Here is a 19,738-nt window from a genome sequence, read left to right on the forward strand (position 1 = left end):
ATCAGTGTCCTTGTGTGCTTCAGGAAGCTGAGCGCCTCCGGCTGCTGGCTCAGCTCTGTCCAGGCTCCAGCTTCCTCAGGGTTTCCTGGGAGCCATCCAGCTTCCCAGGGTTACGTGTCCTCTGGCTGCCCTCCTCGGATGCTGGGGCTACAGCACTTAAAACACAAGCTCTTTGAGGTTTTGGTTTGTTTTTTTTTTTTTACCCGAACAGCCTAGAAAGGAGGGACCCTGTTTGTTGACATAACACACAGATTCCATATCCACCACTCAGCCCCTCTGCCATTCAAAGGAAAACCAAAATGACTAGCTCCAGAGCACCTGGAAGGTAGTCAGCGTGGAAAAAGACACAGACCTGCAGAGGCAAGGGAGAGCTTCCCATGATCCCTCACCTGCAAGAAGAAAACACAAATCCACATGCTCCTCCACACCCCAGAAGAGCCCAGTGACTCATCAGACAGATGACATTTCTGCAATGGCTCCAGCAGAAGCTGGCATTGCACCCTTCACCAGGGTACCCTAGGCCTACCACTTACAGGAGCCTCTGAACCACTGTTCCCTGTTTTCCTTCCTACCCTAACCACGCTTCCTCTCCTCTGGCCACCTTCCCATATCACCATGCCAGTGTAACAGAGATCCAGACCAGGATGTCCAGCACAGCTCCACTGACACACATCTCACCTAACACGCTGTTGGCAAGGAATGCTGGTGGGACAAAACTGAGACAGAGCAGATCTAGTCAGGAAAAACATAGATTTAATGGAATGAATGGAGAAGCTCCCACTGTCCACACTGGAGCCACAGCTCTGAGACTCTGACACTCTTTACTCCAGGGTCAGTCCTTCCTTTCTGCCCACCAGAAGCCTGGGAATGCTCAGGAACACTGGTGCTTGACGTGCCCCTTCAGAGCTCTCTCCAGGGAGAGAATTAAGGTGCATTGCTAACTCCACACAGACCATCTCCATGGCAGCCTCTTCCTCAGCCCTTCAAATCTCCCAGAGAAGGGAGCTCAGCCCAGAAATCCCTCTCTTCTTGACGAGTGAAGAATCCTTGCATTATCCAACAGGTGGCAAAGGCTGTATAGAAACCATCCAGGGGGGGAGGGAGGGAGAGCCACACTGGTCCTAGCAATGAGATTCAAGCTCTGTCAGCGTCAGGAGGCCAGCTCTGGTGGAGGGAAGGGGCTGTCCTGTTCCCGGCCTGGAAGGAAAGTCCTCAAGTGGGCAGGTGAGTTGGCGGAACCTCTGGAAGGCAAAGACAGGCACTAAACACTGCTGCAAGGACAAAAAGTGATCTGGGCTCTCCCCTGCCAGTCACAGGTTTCATTTGGCCCGCCAGGCCCAGCTGCAGATCTGGTCCCTAAATGCTGCAGATGTCCAAAATAAGGACAGTCAGCACTGCAGAAACTGAGGGGATAAACTCATCTTCCAACTGCTCGTCCCAAGGCAAGGTCACAGGTCACTGAGCACGTGAGACATCTAACACATGGACAATGGAGGAAAGCTCTGTCCTCCATTTGCTCCAGGCCAGGGCTAGAAAACAGTCCAAAGGCAGGTTGGTGACCAAGGACCTCCAGGTCATGCCCTCCATCAGCACAGAGCCTGTGCTCACAGGATTGGCTTTAACTGGGACAAGTGCATGAGGGGTTACTCTCACGCCACATCATGCTGTGCAGCCTTGCCATGCCCCTGCAGCTGTTCCCACTCCTCCCTGTCTGTGCTGGACACGGGGGTCAGGGACCCATTGCTGTCACAACCCATTCTTGAACACTTGCAGGAGGCAGGGAATGAGAGGGATCCTGGGGGTTCAGGACTGTTTGTGAAACCTCACTCTGAAACTATGAGCTGTGGCAGGGATGGGATGCTCATCTGGAGCAAGGCCTGGTTTTCTAGTTCCCTGCCCCTCCAGTGTAAACCAGGGCAACCAGCAATGCATCACAGCAACTCTGGAAGCAGGGCAGACCCAGAGCATTAAGAATGTGATGGAAACTCCAAATTCCCAGTGATCCCCTCCATTCCAACCCTATGGCCTCAGCTTAGATTGGTGAACTCAGCTGGCCATAATGCTCAGGGGATCTGGAGCTTTCTCAGAGGAAGTCCTCAAGCCTCAGTTAAGGGCAGCATGGAGATCATCTTTATCCTATCTAATGACCTTCTTCCTGGTGGTACTTGTGAAGAGACGGAAGAAATAAAAAAAGGGTACCATGAGGCAGCAGCCAGCTTGGAGCAGCCCTCCAGCAAGGTAGAACTTAAAAAAACCCAAGTCTGTTATAGCAATTAACTCATTCAATTGATTTATTCTGGGCTCCTGGCTAATCAACCTGCAACATACAAATGATTCTGCTGCAGGGCTGGAGATCAACACCGAAGCACAGCCCATGCCCTGATCCCAGAGCACCCACCAACCTCACCTCTCTGAGGGAGCCTTTGATGGTGGAGAGTTTGTAGACAACCCAGAGAGGGATGCACACCATGGAGGAGAGGGCCAGCAGCCAGCCCAGGGTGTCTCCCCACCACGGGTACACGTACTTCTTGTTGTACGTCAACGGGGTGTATTTGATCAAAGAAAACAGGAAGGTTGCCTGGCAAGGTGAAAGAGACCAAGAAAAAAAAAGAGAAAGAAAATCAACACCATGAGCAAAGAGAGGTCTTCCTGGTGAATACACACCTGCACAGAGACTCATGGTAAAAAGGAGCACCTCAGGGCAGCAACAGAGGGGACTCCAGTTAAACAGGGTTTGCTGGGACAGCCCCCACAGGCAACACTGGTCACGGCACCAAGGAGCTTGTCCCACCAGCAAACACCTGTCACAGCGGACCCTCTCCCCATTGCTGAGCCCCACACCTAGCCCCCAAAGCAACAAGCACAAATAACAAAAGGCCCCCATAGTACAGGCCACACAACCCCCTACACATATGCACATCCCTCTGTATATATGCAGGTGTCTGTATCTCAGGGGCACCCAGCTCTGCCCATCTTCCTCCCCACAGCTCTTCCTCCTGTGTGCCCTCACCATGCAAACTGCAGGGGTGATGAAAAGCCAGCAGTATCTGATGATGGGCCACGGCCGGTAACCAATCATATCTTCAATGTTATTGTAGAAACGCTCAGCACCTGCAGAAGAGGGCAAGGATGGGATCCCTCACTGCCACCAGGGAAGGAGGGCAGCAGGGTCTGTGTGTCCAGGGTCCTTCTTCACCACTGTTTAGGTGCAGTAGCCTCAGCACAGCCAACAGTTGGGTCAGGGAGCTCCTCAGGAGTGTGGCCAGCTTCAGTCTTTGTCCTGGACTAACTTCCTATGCCCCCAGAACAGCTCGGTGGGTCAGCACGGCCAGCCCCTCATCCTCTCCAAGGCTAGGACCTCGGCCCAGGTTTTACCCATAGCTGGTGACTGCCAGTGCCGATAGAGGGTTCTCAAAAAATGTTTGATTCTCAGAAACCTCTAAACAAAGGTTGAGAAAAGATTTTCCAGACATCTCCAATTCCCCAAGGAAGGAGGGTGTCAAAAGCAGGAGCACATAGGAACATGCAGGGGAAATCTGCCAAGCAGATCCCCCCAGGGTGTTCCTGTGAGGAAGTCCCTGCCAGTTGAACCCAGGGGCACCAAAGCAAGGATTTAAATTCTGCCTTGCACTGCAAAGCAATTACCAAGTTGAGCTACAGACCAGCATTCTGAGGATGAACCAGACAAGAGCCTGAGATGCCAGAGCTGGGGACCCCCCTAGTTCATACTCACCATAGACCCAGGCGATGCAGAGAGTCTCGAAGATGGCCACAAAGAGCAGGCACATGCCACTGGCAGCATAGTAATCAAAGAGCTGGAAGACATACATCCCACCCTGGGAAAGGCCAAGTGGGCAACAAGGTGAGAGAGAGGGGGAAGGAATCAGGCAAAGAGCTAGAGCCAGAGCAAGAAACAAACTCAGTATCTTCCCCAGAGCTGGAGGCATCTCCCTCTCTGGGACAGGGCACATCCCTTTTGCCCAAGGCCTGACAGAGACATGCAGCCACCCTGCTGCTCTCAGGAGTCTCTGCAACCCTTCATTTCAAAGCGGGGCAGCACAGCGGAGGGCAGCTGACTGCCAGAGATTGTGGGGATGTTTCAGGAGAAGAGAAAACCTAGGCAGCTCTTGTAGCTGGAAGTGAAGATGGAAACCCCCTTAAGACACGCAATCCATCTGATTTACTTTAAAGTCCCAATTTGCAGAAGGAAATAACTACATGCAGCCTGGCTGTTTCACTGCCCAAGTCTGCAGGGCTACCTACAAAACAGGCCTGTGGGTAAGTCCAGGCACTATGTTGCATGTACAACATCAGAGACAGCTTTTTCAAAAGTTATGCCCAAATGAAAACAGAAAGTGTCAAGAGCATTCTGGCAGCATCAATCCACACACACATATTGCTAGGCAGAGTTGAAAGTTTTGAACAAGAACAGTTAAGCTCCCAGGCAATTAATCACAAGGATAATACAGAGGATATCAGTATAATAGATATGGGGTGCACTCAGGCTTGACAAGCTTCTTTGTACCAAGTGCTCCTGTAGCTCCAGTCAGGAAGAAAGAGAAGGACAAACACACTCCCCTTCCCATGCAACAGGCTACAGCTGTAAAGGTTTGGTTTGTGTAAAGATAAATTTATAACCAAAACATAGGCTGTCCAGAGCTCCAGCTATCAGTCTTGGCAGGAGAAGTATCAGGACTGTTACTGGCACAAGGGGTAAGTGCTGGAAGGGAGAACGCAAATGGCATGAGGAGGGCAGCGCAGCCTCCTGCAGGCACAGGGCACAGGGCAGCAGGATGGGACTCAGCAGCCCCAGTGGTGACCCCACCACCCACCAGGTCCCACTCTGTCCTGTCAACCACCATGCAGGTGGTCTGAGCCCAAAATACCTCTGTGAGCATCACCAACCCAACCAGATATGAGAGGATGGAGACCAGCAGGATGAGGGTCTCCCGGCGGTTCTTCTTGCGGAAGATGGTGGGGTACATGTCCACAAGAGCCGTCACAAGACTCTCCACGCAGACAAACTGCAAAAAGCAGAGATCCCACCTCTGTCAGCCCATCCTGACTAGCTTCCCAGCCCCACTGGCTCCCCCTCAGCCAAGCTGAAGCCTGTCCTGAAGAGACAGTGGCTTTTGTCTCGTAGGGAATCGCTCTGCTCCTGCGGCTTTACCTGACTGTCCAGTCCCAGCAAAACAACCATCAGGAAGAAGAAGCATGCCCAGAGTGGGGAGAAGGGCAGCATGACCACAGCCCGAGGGTAGGCGATGAATGCCAGGCCAGGCCCTGCAGGGAGAAGGGCTTTCAGAGCAGGCAATGGGCAGCAGCACAGCACAGCTGGTTGAGACGTGCCTGAGGCAGCCACGCAGCCAAGGCACAGCCTGTGGCCATGCAGCCTCTCACTCCAGTAATACCCGTGCTGTGCATGAAACTCAGGCTCCTGGAGCAGTGAAGGAGAAGCAGGAAGGGAGGGAAGTGGACACAGCAACCTCTGTCTTCTTCACTGTTGCAAGAACTGGGAGCCAGGGGAAGCCTCTGAGCCCAGGGACCATGGCACAAGCCTGGGCGTATGCCATGCAGTCACCTCAGCACCCTCCCCACAAGAGACACCAGCTGCCTAACCCCAACCCTCACCCTTAGAGGCAGCTTTTATTAGCCTCAAACCACTGCCACTACATCTCAGTATTTCCCAAGTGTGCACTCATTTGCACTCATTTCTCCCTGCTTTTTGGAGGTGGAGAGCAAAGGACGGGAAACTGCAGCTGCAGGCATCCCCCTGTCGCTGGGGGCTCAAGTGGCAGCACCCCCACAGCCCCATCCCACCAGGGTCTCCACTCACCTGACTCGGCCACCTCGGCGATGGGCACACCCTGCTCCTGTGCCATGAAGCCCAGGATGGAGAAGATGGCAAAGCCAGCCACAAAGCTGGTGCCGCTGTTGAGGAAGCACAGGGCCACACAGTCCCTGGGAGAAGGGGGCAAAGAATCAGCCACGTATGACCCACATCCCATGGCAGCCCCCCAGGACTCTTCTGCCCCAGCCACTGTGTCTCTCCCAGCACACCTGTAGCTTGACTCAGCACCAGGAGCGGCAGAGAGATGCCCCAGGCTGGACAACACGGCAGGACTCCCCCACGGGAAGCCTTGTCCAAGGACAGCATAAAAATCCATTTCTCGCCTAAGCTCCTTGCTTGTGAGATAGTCTTCCTACACATCTAAATGCCAGGGTTTTTTTTCTCTTTTTTTTCCCCTCTCTCTCCCCTGGTCCCCCCTGTAGCAGCATGTAACAGTTTATTTTTGTCTGAGAAGGGAACATGGTTTTTTTTCCTTAATAGATTTCTTGGACCAGTGACAATCTTCTGGGTTCTCAGCACTAGTAGGTATCTCCTGGTGTTGCATTATGAGAAAAAGATAATCACAGCCATCCAATTTATTTTCTCTGATCTATTCCCTTTTGTCTCTGTTTCATCTCATTCTCATCCGTCAACACTTTAAACTGAACATCTCTTATCTATCCAATTCCTTTTCACGCTCCAGTCTCCCTAGTCCTCTTGCGACTGCAACCCTGGGGATAACAATAACATTTGCAGCATCATTCTGAGATATTCTGAACCAAACTGAATGCACCCCTTCTGGCATTTCATGGCCTGCTCTGACTTTATTAAATGCTAATCTGCAAATCCCATGTGATTTTTCTGTATCAGTCTTTATTTATATAGCATTTTTGGGGCTCTGTGCTCCTCCTTGCATGTTAACTAGGTCTATTCTTGGTCTGCAACCTTTTCTAGAGAAAAAGTACAATTCATGAAAAGCCCCTCGTGTCATACAAATTCAGATTATTCCTTTCAAAGCACAGCTCGTTGCATTGTCAAAGACTGCACAGCACCCAGCACTGTTGCTCTGCCTTTGCATTTGTTTTCTAAGGCCCAATGAATCTCCCAATTGGAAAGGAAGGCCACACTCCACCAATCCCAGCTACCCAATGGGAAGCCCAAGCCAGAACCTCATTTCTCCAGTGGCTATAAACTGCTTGCTCTCCACTCAAATTATATTCTCAGTAATTTGACACAAATTCTCACGTTTCAAATAGTTCCTCATCCTTCCTGCTGTTTCTCCCTCTTTCCCCTGGATGCATCAATGACAGGTCAGACCCTCCTTGGAAAGGCATGGGCTGGAAGGTGCTCTCCCCTTATCTGGAAGGTGGGAAGGGGTGTCATGGTAGAGAGTTAAAATGAGGGGATGGCCAGATCGGAGAGATCTCTGCAGATTTACACCTGAAAGGGAGCCTGAAGAATTCCCTTGCAGTGACAGGAAACAAGAAATGGTCAATGCTGTTTGATGCCATCTAGGATCACTGCCATATGTACAATGGTTCCTACTGCCCACATCCTTCTCCAGGTCACCAAAGGTTACACCTGCCCTGGTATAACAAAGTGGGACACCATGCTGATGTCCATCTCCCCTGTTAAAGCCTGGTTCTGGCTTCTTATCCAAACTAAGCTTGTAGAGCACAGGACTGACTCATCAAAACTGGGTCCACGCCTGGGAACAGGCTAGTCAAAGGTTTGACACCAAAACTAAGAACGGCATTCCTAGAAATACTGAACAGCACAAAGGGTAAAAGCACAGCACAGTGTGCAAACAGACATCTCTCCCCTTTCTACAGCAACTCCCAGCTGCAGTTACAGAAGCTCTTTACAACCCTGCTGCTGAGCAGCCCCTGTCATCCTCTCCATGTTATATATTAGACTGGGGATGCAAAGGGCTAATGTCCAAGGACATGTTGAAGGCCAGAGACAGACCCATTACCTCTTCTTTTCCTACAGCTTTTTCTCTCAAAACTGAATGTGGGAGAAGGGACATGAAAAGAAACAAGAATCCCAGCCCAGCTGCTGTTGGAGAGGCAGCCTCGCAGCAGGAATGAACTCCTAAAATGACGAAAGATGCCAAGCAAGGATCACGTAGCCAGTGGTGTGCCTGAACCTTTGATGGCAACAACCACAATTTTGAACTTAAAAGATGGGAGGAGAAGTCAATGCCAGGAGCAACCCAATCAGTAGAGAAAGTGTGGAAAGACAGGTGGCCTCTTCCTCTCACACAGCCTTTTAACTGTGGGGATGGATACACCTACAGCAAAATTAGTTAATTTTCACTTGACCACTGCAACTCAGCAGCCTGATTCCATCGGGCAACCTGGTCCGTTTCTGCTCCTGCAGTCCAGCATGCAATAAACAGAAGTCACATCTGCAGGCTCATATGTAACCATAGATAGCACACAGGAACCAGTGACAGCTGTGCCAGTCACTGCCTCCAAATGAACCACAGAAGGATAAATCACAGGGTGAAAGGACTCCAGCTGTGAGCCATTAGACTTCACAGTTCTGCTTCCCCTGTGGCTACTCATGCACCCATGTAATAGGGGAGGCTGTAGTGTGGGCTGGGGTCACAAAACTAGTGAAGAGGATCTAACTTTGCCAAGTGTGGAAGAGGGGACAGACAGAAATTCCCTTGGGTATAAAGCACAGAGAACTGGATCTGGGGAGAAAACACCTGGAGTTTTCCTATGCCTTGAGTACAAACAGAAATCATGACACTTCCACAGGCCAGCAGCCTCCGGCAGATCACTGGTGTTAAGGGAGGGGAAGGCTCGAGGCAGCAGTTACCTGTAGCAGTCGTTATGGTATTTGTTATAGCTGCCCAGAGCCGTCAGGCATCCCAGACAAATTGCATACGAAAAGAAGATTTGAGTGCCTGCATCCATCCAGACCTGCAAGGGAGATGCAAACAGAGGTGAGAAGACAAGGCCAGCACAGACACTGCACAGATGGGAAGAGGCAGAGCCGGAGGCTGCTGTAAGCACCAGAAAGGCCAGGGGTCAGAAGGCCAGCAGTACTCCGCATTGAAACAAGCCTTTTCTAGAGGCAGCTTGTACAGTGCCAGGAATTGCAGTGCTCAGCAAGGCACCCAGTGGGGCTAGGAGTGCCAAAGGGAAGGGATACGTCAGGCGCCTCATCCACCCAAACCACATGTAGCTCTTCATCACCACCTTTCTTTCTTTGACAAATCTGCAGCACCCTGTGACACTCCAGAGCCTTCCAGCAGCAGGAGACCAGACGAACACTTTCCATGAGGGCTGAAGGAGCCCTCTGCCACCAGAGGAAGGGTACTTGATTTGAACAAGCCTAGTCTCCCACTGGCCAGCGTGAGTACATACAGCTTGTGGTGGTGGCCCTTCCCTCCAAGACCTCACATAAAGGCTCCAAAACTTAAAAGAAATTCAACTGGGTAGGAGTACTAGAAATAAACAGAGATGATTGCAAAAGACAGCTCCTAAAAGAACATACAAGAACACTGTTATTCCCATGAGGCACTCTGCTCTCACTGTCAATAACACATCCCAGAGCTCTAAGGCTGACAGTTGTCAATGCCAAATTTCATCTGAAAGCCTAGCTGTGTGCAGACACCAATTCAGTCACTGTCACTGCCTTCTGCAGACAGTAGTGAAAGCAGGAATCAATGGTGAGGAATGAAGCAATGACAAAGATTATTAAATAAACCTCTGTTCTCGAAGATCTTTTTTACTAGGGATTTTATAGAACAGAGATAAGACAGTCATTCAGCCAGTGCTGAAGGGTAGCCACATTCTCGAGACAAAAGAAAAGCAGAAGAAGAGTATTACTGGGACAACTGTATGAGGAAAGTCTCCGTTTGACTACACTCCCCTCTCCCAGAGTAGCAGTGCCAGTAAGCCCTCGGACAAACGCCAGCCTTGCCCCAGAACCCCTCTGAGAAGAACAGGAGCCAATGGAAAGCACCACAGTGGTTTTGATGACTTCAAATCACACCTGTATCTGTCAGCCAAGACCTCATGTCCTGAGGCAATGGTCAGCTGGACAGCACCTGCCCAACCACCCCTGTTGCTCAGGCCAACCTCACCAATGCATGGTTCTGCCTTTCCTCTTTTGTACTGGCCAAAGTTTAATCATGCGGTGAGAGGTTTTGTTTTATATTTACCTCTTCTCTTTCCAGGGCTGATGGGCCTTATGAAGGCATGTTACAATCCCATTAGCTGCCATTTTTCCAGAAGAAGTTCTGGATTTGGCTCAAGGCACAGATGCACAGAATAAATCCTCTCCCCGCCCACTGCTGCCAACCCCAGCAGGGAGAGAAGGCAAAGTGCTGCTAGGGTTAGGTTTGGTGAAACTGCTCTCCCCGACTGTTCTGCAAGCCACTTGTCTAACATTCAACCCCACAGCCTTCACTTAAGTCCATGGAAACCCTGGACTCTAGGTTTCTGATCAAGCAGAGAGTGAGATCAAATCTCTGATTTGTAGAATGGGAAGGGACAGGTGATGAGGTGGGACTGGAACGACTAATTCAAGGCACTGGGAAGTCAAAAAGTAATTGACCTCAGTGTATTTTACTCTTTTTGGAGATGAATGGGAAGATGGGTTTAGAGCGTAAGTTATTAATTTTTTTCAGTTCAAAAATATTAAAAAAAAGATCAAAGCTCTTTTTTAAATTGATTCCTAAAGCATCAGTGTGCTTGTGTGGGCAGTAAGGGCACAGCTTTCATTCTGTAGCTACATTTTAGGCACAGCAAGGCACTGAGGTGAGCTGGACCAGCAGACACCTTTGCATCAATATTTAAACATCTTTGCAAAGACTGGGATCAAATGCTTTGTTAGGTTTGCTTTTTATTTTGCTGTTCATTGCTAGAGCTTGTTTTCTATCAAATTTGAGCTCAAAACACACCCTCTCATGGGGTTTGTAGCTCTTGTAGTTTAATTTGTCAAGATAACAAGACTTTTGCCATTAAACAGCCTACCCCATGCTTGTCATAACATTAGACTTACTTGATGCTTTTCAACCAGATTTAACAGTTGTCAGAAACCTCAAGGATATCAACTACCTATGAACTGCACGACAGGGAATGGGAAAAAGACAGAAACTCAGGGTCCCCACTGAGCAGAAAGCTACAGGGAAGAAGAGTCAACCAGTGTCATATACCACATAAATCACACAAGCAAAGGAGAAATACCCCTCAGGCAGGAAAAGAACTGGTGCTTTACCAGCCATGCTGGAAGCCAAATATCAAGAGGCCAAACTTCATTAGCTCTGTGGCTTATGACGTGGCTCATTTCTAAAATCCAGTGATAACCCTGACTGTAGCAGAGACCAGCATGGGGTCTGTGGGCTCCTCACTTCACTGCCTGCTCTGCCCAATCTAACACCTGTGGGGTGCACACCTGGCTGTGTGGGAGCCCAGCCCCAAAGAGCTATCTTCAGGGAATACAGGACCTATCTTAGCATATGCTCCTGTTTGAAGCAAGGCAGCCTGGGGCTGAAATTGTAAATAAAGCGAAGCTTGGCTCGCAGAGCTTATGATCCTACTTAGCATGACTGTGAACACCAGCTCAGGCTGCATGCACAGTATTTCACACATTTAAAGGTTACCACAGCTCTTGGGCCAAAGACAAGAGACATCTACAACCTTCCCAGTCTCCTTGCAATTCCCAAATTGCTTGGGGGTCAAAGGACTGCCACAGGACTGATGCCATGTGTGCTCCTGACCCACTGGTGATGGAGTCAAGCAGCAGCAGCAAATCCCAGGACTGTGGGGTCACTGGGATTGGAAGGGGTCCAGCCTCCTCCAGCCTCTCACCAGCAACACCACTGCCCTTCGAGACCCACAGAGCTCATGGGGGCTACATGGACCACTCACTTCAGCAAACAGCCACTCAAACCTTTCCTCCCCAACCTGCTGCCTGTGCTCGTTTCTCTCCCTGTAGTCACTCAGAGAAATGGTTTTTTCAGCTGTTCCCAGATCACTCTGACTAAAGGGCCTCACAGGGTCAGGCAGGGCTCTCTTTCCACTGCAGATAAAAGCATCCTGCTGCTCTCTGGCCACTGCTCCCAAAGAGACTGGTAAAGTTTATACTGTTCAGATTTTGCTGGCATATTGGCAGCACAGGTATTTTGATTTAATTGTTGTCTGCATTTTTCTAAGCCATCCAGTTTATTTAATTCATAATTCAATTTCTTTGAACGTGTTGTTTGCTCCAGTTTGCAATAGCCTCCTACTCTCTGCTTTTAGCCAAAACCTTTACACCTGAGCTGCAGTTATCCAAGATGGTTATGGCCATTCCTTCATCCCTTAATTTTTTCAGCAATATTCATTTTATTACATGTACTGGAATTTAATAGCTCCCAGTACCAAAACAGATCCTTCCTTAGGAAGTTCTCAAAGCACATACAAATAACAGAAAGACCACTTTTGACCAAAATGTTATTGAACCCTGGGGGATGCCACACATCAGATATAGGTGGCATGCTGAGAAGCACTGAACTGCCCCCATCAGCAAGCAGAGATGACACAGCACGGAGTGAGGACATGCTGCGTGGAGGGTCACGCTTGCTGCAATGCATAGCAGAGAGCAAAAACCAGCCAAATCCTGAGCTACAGTTCAAGCAGCATTTCTTTTGCTCACGACATCACGGCTCACGAGTCAGCCTGTGGCGCTGGCACTACCCACCAGCCACCCACTGCACCACACAAACACATCCCTGCCTTAGAATGGAAGATGGTGACTCCTATGGTTTCACTGCAAGACTCCCAGGACACGATTTCCAGATGATTGACATTCCCCTTCACTCAAGACTGGCCCATAGGTCCCAGCCCAAAGATGCAGCCCACGTCCCACACTGCTGCACCAGCACAGAGCTGAGGCCCTGCTGCACAGCCCAGGGCAATGCTTCCCCCATCCCCATTTATCCCAGCAGAGAAAAGATAGAGAATGGGTCACTGACATTTCTGGAAAGTGTTCCTGTTCCTCCTGCCCAGCCAACACCCAGCCAAGCATCACGTTCCCAATGCTGAGCCCCATCTGCCTGGAAAATACTCCTCGGGAGTGAGGAACAGGGGCTTTGTTCCCAGTTAACCTCCCTGTGCCAGCACTCAAGGCCCCTACAACGCCCTGCCTGAGAACACTGACCTCATGTCACCCCCACACCTCAGGACACCTGGGGACCTGTAGGGACATTTTGCACCCAGGAGGGCCCTCCCACCACTGGGGTTACTTTAAACACAAGGAAACAAACAGGTCCCTGGTTCGTCCCAAGGAACGCAGCTGCCTGCCCCGGGGAGGTGCAAAGGGGCGAGTGGTGCTCCGAGGGGCGCTCCTTGCTGCCTGGGAAGCCGGGCTTTATGGTCCTCCCCGCCCTGCTGCTTGCGGGCAGACAGACAGACGGACAGCTTTATTCCTTCCTGCTATGTCAGCGCTGAGATCAGGCTCAGCAGGGCTGCACGGCGGGGCCCCACGGCAGCAGGGCTGGGAACAGGCATGGGACAAGGAGGCGGAGGAAGCCGTCTAAGGTAAATACAGCTGCGGCTCACCCCACAGGGATGCATCGCTCCGGCAAGGCGGAGGAGACAATTCCAGCCCCGAGCCCCTCTGGCACGCTGTGGGAGCATCAAGCTCTCGCTGCCTGCAGCCCGGTACCTGGCCTCTGTCCCCCGGGCGGAGCAGGAGCAGTGCCCGGGCCCGCGGCCCCTCTGCCACGGCATGGGGTGCGCGGTGGGGACAAGCACAGCTGCCAGGGACAGCCCTGCCAGGGACAGCCCTGCCAGGGACAGCCCTGCCAGGGACAGCCCTGCCGGCGCACGTGTCCCCCACGGGCACAGCGGGACAGCCTCCGCACCAAACAAACACAACGCCTGCAGAAGGGGAAAGCGGGGTGCCGGCAACAGCACAAACCCGGCACACCGGGTCAAGGCAAAGGCCTGCCGGGAAAGCAATAAATGAGGGGAACAAATAATATTTAGCAGGCCTGTGGTCGCCCTCACCTCGCACAGGGAAGCGGCGGCGTTCGCTGGCCATAGAGCAGCAGCAGGAAGGGGCTGAATTTGGGGCTCTGACCCCTTCCCAGCGTGGCTTCAGGGGCCCATGGTTAACCCAGCAGGTCCCAGCCCTTGAAGATGCACACACCTCTCACATCCTCCCCGTGGTGGCTGGAGGGGCTTATCCTCAGCTCAGCATTGACTGTACGAGCTGCCCTGGTCCAAACCATGACCTCAGCATTCTCCCTCTGCAGCCACAGGCAGAATGGACAGACCCCCCCCAACAAACTGGGGGCATCTTCTCTTGCCTTCCCTTCCTATCCTATCTGTTGGGAAGCAAGATCCATGTGGGAAATCTGCAGGGGAAAACCCTGCTCCAAAACACAACCATCAGGGAAATGGGTGAAAGAAAATGAGAGGGACATAGAGAAGGATATTCAGAAAGTAATGCACAACTTGGCTGGCCATTGGCACCTCCGGTGCCTCCCTGCCCCCCGGACTGGGATACAGCCCCCAACTTCAGGGGCCTTCAGCACACCTGGGATGGAAAGCAGCTTGTCACAGAAGCTTCTTTCTTTATATAAAGACTGAATGAAGTACAAGCAAATACAGCAAGGTAGGGGTTTTCTGGAAATTTCAGGAGGAAAGTAAGAGTGGGAGGCTTTGAGAAACATTTGCTGGTTTTCTAGAGACAGATAAACTCAGCAGCCTCTAAGCACAACTCTCTCTCCATTCTTGCTCATTAAAGCTAATGAAATTTAGCTAAGAGACTTGATACCACAGTGAAAGGAGACCATTACATTTCTTCTCTTTAAAGCAAACCCAAACACACAAGCCATCACTTTCTGCATCAAGCCCATCAGTTTTCTCTTTATATCTGTCTGTCTAAACAGTGACTGGCAGTGATATGAAAGCTTCAATCAACAGAGAGCTGACAGCACCTGAGAAAAGTTCTTTTAATGACAAGTTTTACACACTTAAATCTTATTTCTACTCTGAATTCCTCTCATTTCATCTTCTCACTAGTGGATTCCACTATCCATCCCTCTGCTTAATGACATTCATAAATTTCCAGCATTTCCTACTGAATAAAACAATTGATAAAACTGATAAATGCAAAGGGTGGAGTGATCAAAAGTAGAAATGGAGGATGACCCCAAAACCCTTTGTTGGTCCACGCTGTGAAATACACAGAATGATTCTGGAGCACAGCAATGCAGTCAAGGAGTGGGAAAAGACTTCGGGCCTAATTATGGCTGACATGCTAACGTCATAATATTAAATAGTCTACATATTAAAAAAATGAGCTATTGCCTCATTTTTTGGACTTTTTTTTTTGTTTGGGGACACACAGTTCAACATAGATGATCTCTTTGGTGGTTTTGCTGTTATCTGCTTGTATTAGAGCATAATTGGTCTTCATTATTCAACACCTTGGTTTGGCAGTTCTCTGTATGGTCTGATCTACATATCAAATGCAATTCATTTACCATTTTAATTATAGGCATTTCACAGATTGAGGAAATGAAGGTGCAGGAAGATTTAGGGCACTGTAGACTTCACAGCCAGAAGAGACCATCATCAATCAGCTCGACTGAGCTCTCATAGACAGGATTTCCCAGTTCTGTCCAAGGTCACTTGGCAGGTGAAAAGCGATTTCCACACACCAGGCTGATATTCTGACACTTAATCACATCTCAGCTGTTGCTGCTCCCCTGGTAGAATCTGATAAATAATTCATCCCCTCTTTTCACCTAGTTTTTCATATGCTTTAGAGGAGCTTTGATTTTGTCCCCTTACATATTGTTTGCTCTTTTTTTAAACCTCCCTTTGAGATGCCTTCTCATAAGGCTCAGATTGGAGAGGTTATTTTAAATTTTTTTTTAATTTCCAGAATCCCTTCCCAAGCACTAAAAAATCTCCCATTTTTCTGGGCAGTACAGGATTGCTGGTAAACAATTACAGCTCACTGTCCTTTGAGCACAAATCAATTATAATCGACTTGGTCCCCGTGGGCTGGCAGGACTCACACCACAGTACCTGCACAGAGACAGAGGGGCACAGCCACACACGTGGGGCTTGGGGCACTAATCCTTCCCTCTCCGAGGGGAAGTCACAGGAGAAGCTCCAAGCCCTGCAGCACGGTTCAGTGGGATGGTTAAAACGTGCTACAGGAAGGCAACTGTTGCTGCCAAATCCTGCTTTTCTCCCTCAGAAGTGAAGCATTCATTGGGGAATGATGGAGTTGGGGAGGGAGAAGCAAGTTTTTTTCCCTTGGTTCAGCAGTTTTCCTGCCCTGGTTCAGAGCCATCTTCTTATTCTGTAAGGTTGCTCTGCCTTTCAGCCAGCATTTTCCAGGCTGGAAGGAAGCTGTGCTTCTGAAGCACAGGCTGCAATTGAAAGAGTTTGCCAGGACAGACCTAATGCAGACACAGCTAGAACCAACCACAGCACACCTGAAGTGGCTTAGTTCAGTCCCCTGGGCAACACAGCCACGGTGACAATGGGACTTTTCAGAAGGGAAGGAGCACCATTCAAAAATATTTCATTTCAGAAGCCTCTTGCACCTGATCAGCACAAATGGAGACACTAACACAGTACAGACCTGTCCTCACACCCTTCCACACTCTTCTGCACCTCCATGCCAAGGGAGCAGCTGTCCTACCCCACGCTCCTGCCATACATCCACCAGCACTTATGTTCCCATTCGCAAAATTAATAACTGAGGCAGCACTGGTGCTAGACCAGAAAGAGTTAACGGAGTTACCAAGGGTTTTGCTGGCCTATTTTCCAGGCAGGCACCCTTTAATCTCCTTTGGAAACACCTTCACACAAAGGCTGGTACAGCAGCTCAGCTGGAGCCAGGATTTAACATGGAAGAACTTGTCCCAAAGAGATTAAAGCAGCAGTCGGGCGCTGACCTTCCTGTCAAACAGGCAGGAATTTCTCACCAGAGATGGGAAGGAGAGGAAGGTAGCCAGGCCCCAGGGGCTGCTGCAGCAGCATGCCATGGCTCCCACCATCCATGCACCTGGCATGCTTCCCAAGGAAGATGGAGCAAACATGCCAGAAGCAGGGCTCATCCCCACAAGCTGCCGGCACGGTGCAAAGTGCACCCATGCACAGTCTGGCTCCACAGCACAGGAGCCTCCTCAGGAAAGGGGAGGGACAGCTGGCACCACCTGTGATAGAAGGTTACATCCCACTGCCCATACCCCTGAGCAATTCAGAGTCAACTCAGGAAAATATGGGAACAGCACTGGCGGGCAAGAGAGCAGGGACTATCAGAAAACACACCAGTATCACAGCTCTGCCTTATGGCCACAGAGGGGGAAAAGAGGGGTCAGAAGGTAGAAGTTGGAAGGAAGAGAGTAGGAAAACAAAAAGGAGAGAGTGAGGGCTGCCAGAGGAATCCATGCAAGCACAGCTTAGCCGTTCATTCCCCCCGCTCCACCTTACCTGAGGGTCCCCAAGGCGACTGATGTCTGGATAAAGGTAAAAGAGGATTCCCTGGGATGCCCCGGGTAAGGAGACTCCCCTGATCAGCAGAACAATCAGCATTACATATGGGAACGTGGCAGTGAAGTACACCACCTGGGAGGAGGAGGAAGGGACAGGTGTGAGAGAGCACACAGTGCCGGCCGGTAGCACAGCACTGACCCAGTCAGGCTGCTTTGCTGAGCACCTTGCTGTCTCCTGCCATAGAAAGAAATGCATTTTAAAATGCACTCAGGAAACTTATGCCATTGCATGTCTGGAGCCATAGAAAACCTTTTTAATCCGAGGAGTGATCCAGACCCTGAGCCAGGCTGTCAGCAGGTTGGAGTCAGAGGGGGTCTGCTAAAGCCAGTGGTGTAATATCCACATGAATCAGAGAAGGAGCTGCGCCCAGTATCCATCTTCACATCCCTACTCCAAACAGAGCCTGAGTCACACACACACAGTCTCTTCTCCATAGCATTTAGTGGCGAGGGTGAAGGGGTGTGCAGGTGAGAGATACGCCCTGAAACGTGATAGCCACTGAAGGACCACCGGGGACAGTGCTGGGGTCCCCAGCTCAGAGCTGGAACTGGCAAAGGGGTTGTGCCCAGCCCTCCCCACTGCAGCAACTCGGAGCTGCTGCCTCTGAGTGACCCCAGCTCAATTACCCACCACGGGCATTTTGGACAGAGCAGGGCTGCGTGTCTCAGAATTGCCACCAAGCATGCAGACCCAAACAGGACATTGAACATGCATCCTCTTGCTTTTTATGCCACTAGCCCCATCAGCATTGCAGATGTACTCAGGGTAGGGTTAAAATCCCTTTCTCTAGCAAGGGAGCTACATCCCTTGGGGGAAAGCTGGAAACCAGTATCAGCTAATCCTTTCAGGGACTTCACCTGTGGTAAATGTGACAATCACTTTGGGGATTACCAGGGTACTTTCAGGACTGTTCAGGCTAACTGCTGTAGCATGCCACAATGACACCATATTGCAGTCTGTTTCCCACACAAACTCGTATTGAGAACTCATGCAACCTCCTCAACAATTCAAGTAATGTCATTAATCCTTTTGCATTGCTTCCCCACCTTAAAGAATTATTGACCATCTGAGAAGAGGTTGTTCACTATCATGCTAGGCCAAAAAAGAAATGTTGCTTCTTCTGGTTTTTCCTGTGTGGACGTGCTGAGCGAGGACTTGCATCAGCATGCTGCACCTGAACGCTACCCTACAGCTCTTTTCTCGGCTCTGGCAGTTGTGCACTGGAGAGCTCATCTCTGGAGGAAATGCAAAATGTAAGGATGTGAAGTGATCCATTTCTCACACCTGCCCATCCACCCAGAATAAGCTGCTTTAAAATCCACCTAAAGCCCACCATCCCTTAGCAGGAGTCACAGGCTGTGGCACATCTTCGGCAGTTTCTGCCTTAGGGGATGTCCTAAGGGGAACAAGCACATGATTTCCCTGGACAGTACGACCACCTCTGCCCTGCCCCTGGATAATCTTCATGATCTGAGTAGTGATTCAAAAAGAGATTTTGTTTTCTGGACCCACTCTGATAGACTCCATCTGAATAAAGCAATGTCCAAAGCACCTGACGCTGCAATGCGAGTCCTCCCCTAAGTCAGGACACACACTCTCCAGTGATTCAGTTTTGTATTGTAGGACAGGATTTGAGAGATATCCCATCCTTGAAAAAACCCAATACCTAGACTATCATCTCTATCTGCAGCTCCAGGTTTTCTGTGCATTTCATGTGCCCTGCTCTACATATCTCAGCAGTCTTGGATAACACTGACACAGATCAGTGAAAAATGCCTCCTTGCTGAGGCTCTGGATTGCCTGAGATGTCTGTGTGAACAGATTCACCCCTGTCCCTCTAAATCTGCATCCTGAACACTGTAGAAACCAAGGACAGAATCCTTCAGCACAAGCAAATGCCATCATTCCCCGTAGTCTCAAATTTTCAAGGAGCCTCTGATTTAGAGCTGTACAGTGACAGTAAATCAAATCTGCAGGCCCTGCAAGTTTAACCATCATCACTGTATTTACCACACAACCAAAGTCTTCCTTCAGGAAATAATGGGATGCAAGTCTAAGCTTCCTCAGCCACGAAAGCCAGATTAAAAACAAAAATCATAAAAACTACTCATTGTCTTTGAGCCTTAGTGCACATTCTTCCAGGATGCCAGGCTGCACATACTTGGCTTGATCTCTAAATAACATCAGCTTTGATGAGCTCAGGATACAAACTGGTAGTTGTCTGGCATATGATTTGGATTCACCTTTTGGTAACATCCTATGTGCTTTACAGCCCATGTGAATTAGTGTGTTAAGCTTTTCACTCCACAGTCACTCACACCTCCACCAAGACCAGAGGCCTGAATTTGGAGAAGATTTTGCTGGATTAAGATTGCCAAAC

General features: G+C 50.1%; 1 protein-coding gene across 2 annotated transcripts in view; it reads right to left on the reverse strand.

Annotated features, from left to right (window-relative positions):
* Positions 1–1,121: 1,121 nt before the first annotated feature.
* The window catches only part of LOC309571855 (sodium- and chloride-dependent GABA transporter 2), a gene marked incomplete at both ends in the record, with an annotated part of 30,370 nt that continues 11,753 nt past the window's right edge, over positions 1,122–19,738 (reverse strand). For both annotated transcript variants that reach the window (XM_082279727.1, XM_082279726.1), the window contains 9 exons: positions 1,122–1,241; positions 2,408–2,578; positions 3,011–3,111; positions 3,734–3,836; positions 4,887–5,024; positions 5,171–5,283; positions 5,837–5,961; positions 8,660–8,763; positions 17,296–17,430. In XM_082279727.1, coding sequence (XP_082135853.1) covers positions 1,122–1,241; positions 2,408–2,578; positions 3,011–3,111; positions 3,734–3,836; positions 4,887–5,024; positions 5,171–5,283; positions 5,837–5,961; positions 8,660–8,763; positions 17,296–17,430 — 1,110 coding nt within the window. The remainder of the gene's footprint in view (positions 1,242–2,407; positions 2,579–3,010; positions 3,112–3,733; positions 3,837–4,886; positions 5,025–5,170; positions 5,284–5,836; positions 5,962–8,659; positions 8,764–17,295; positions 17,431–19,738) is intronic.

Source organism: Coloeus monedula (genome assembly GCF_965178545.1).
Source record: "Coloeus monedula genome assembly, chromosome: 4".
Taxonomy (NCBI): domain Eukaryota; kingdom Metazoa; phylum Chordata; class Aves; order Passeriformes; family Corvidae; genus Coloeus; species Coloeus monedula.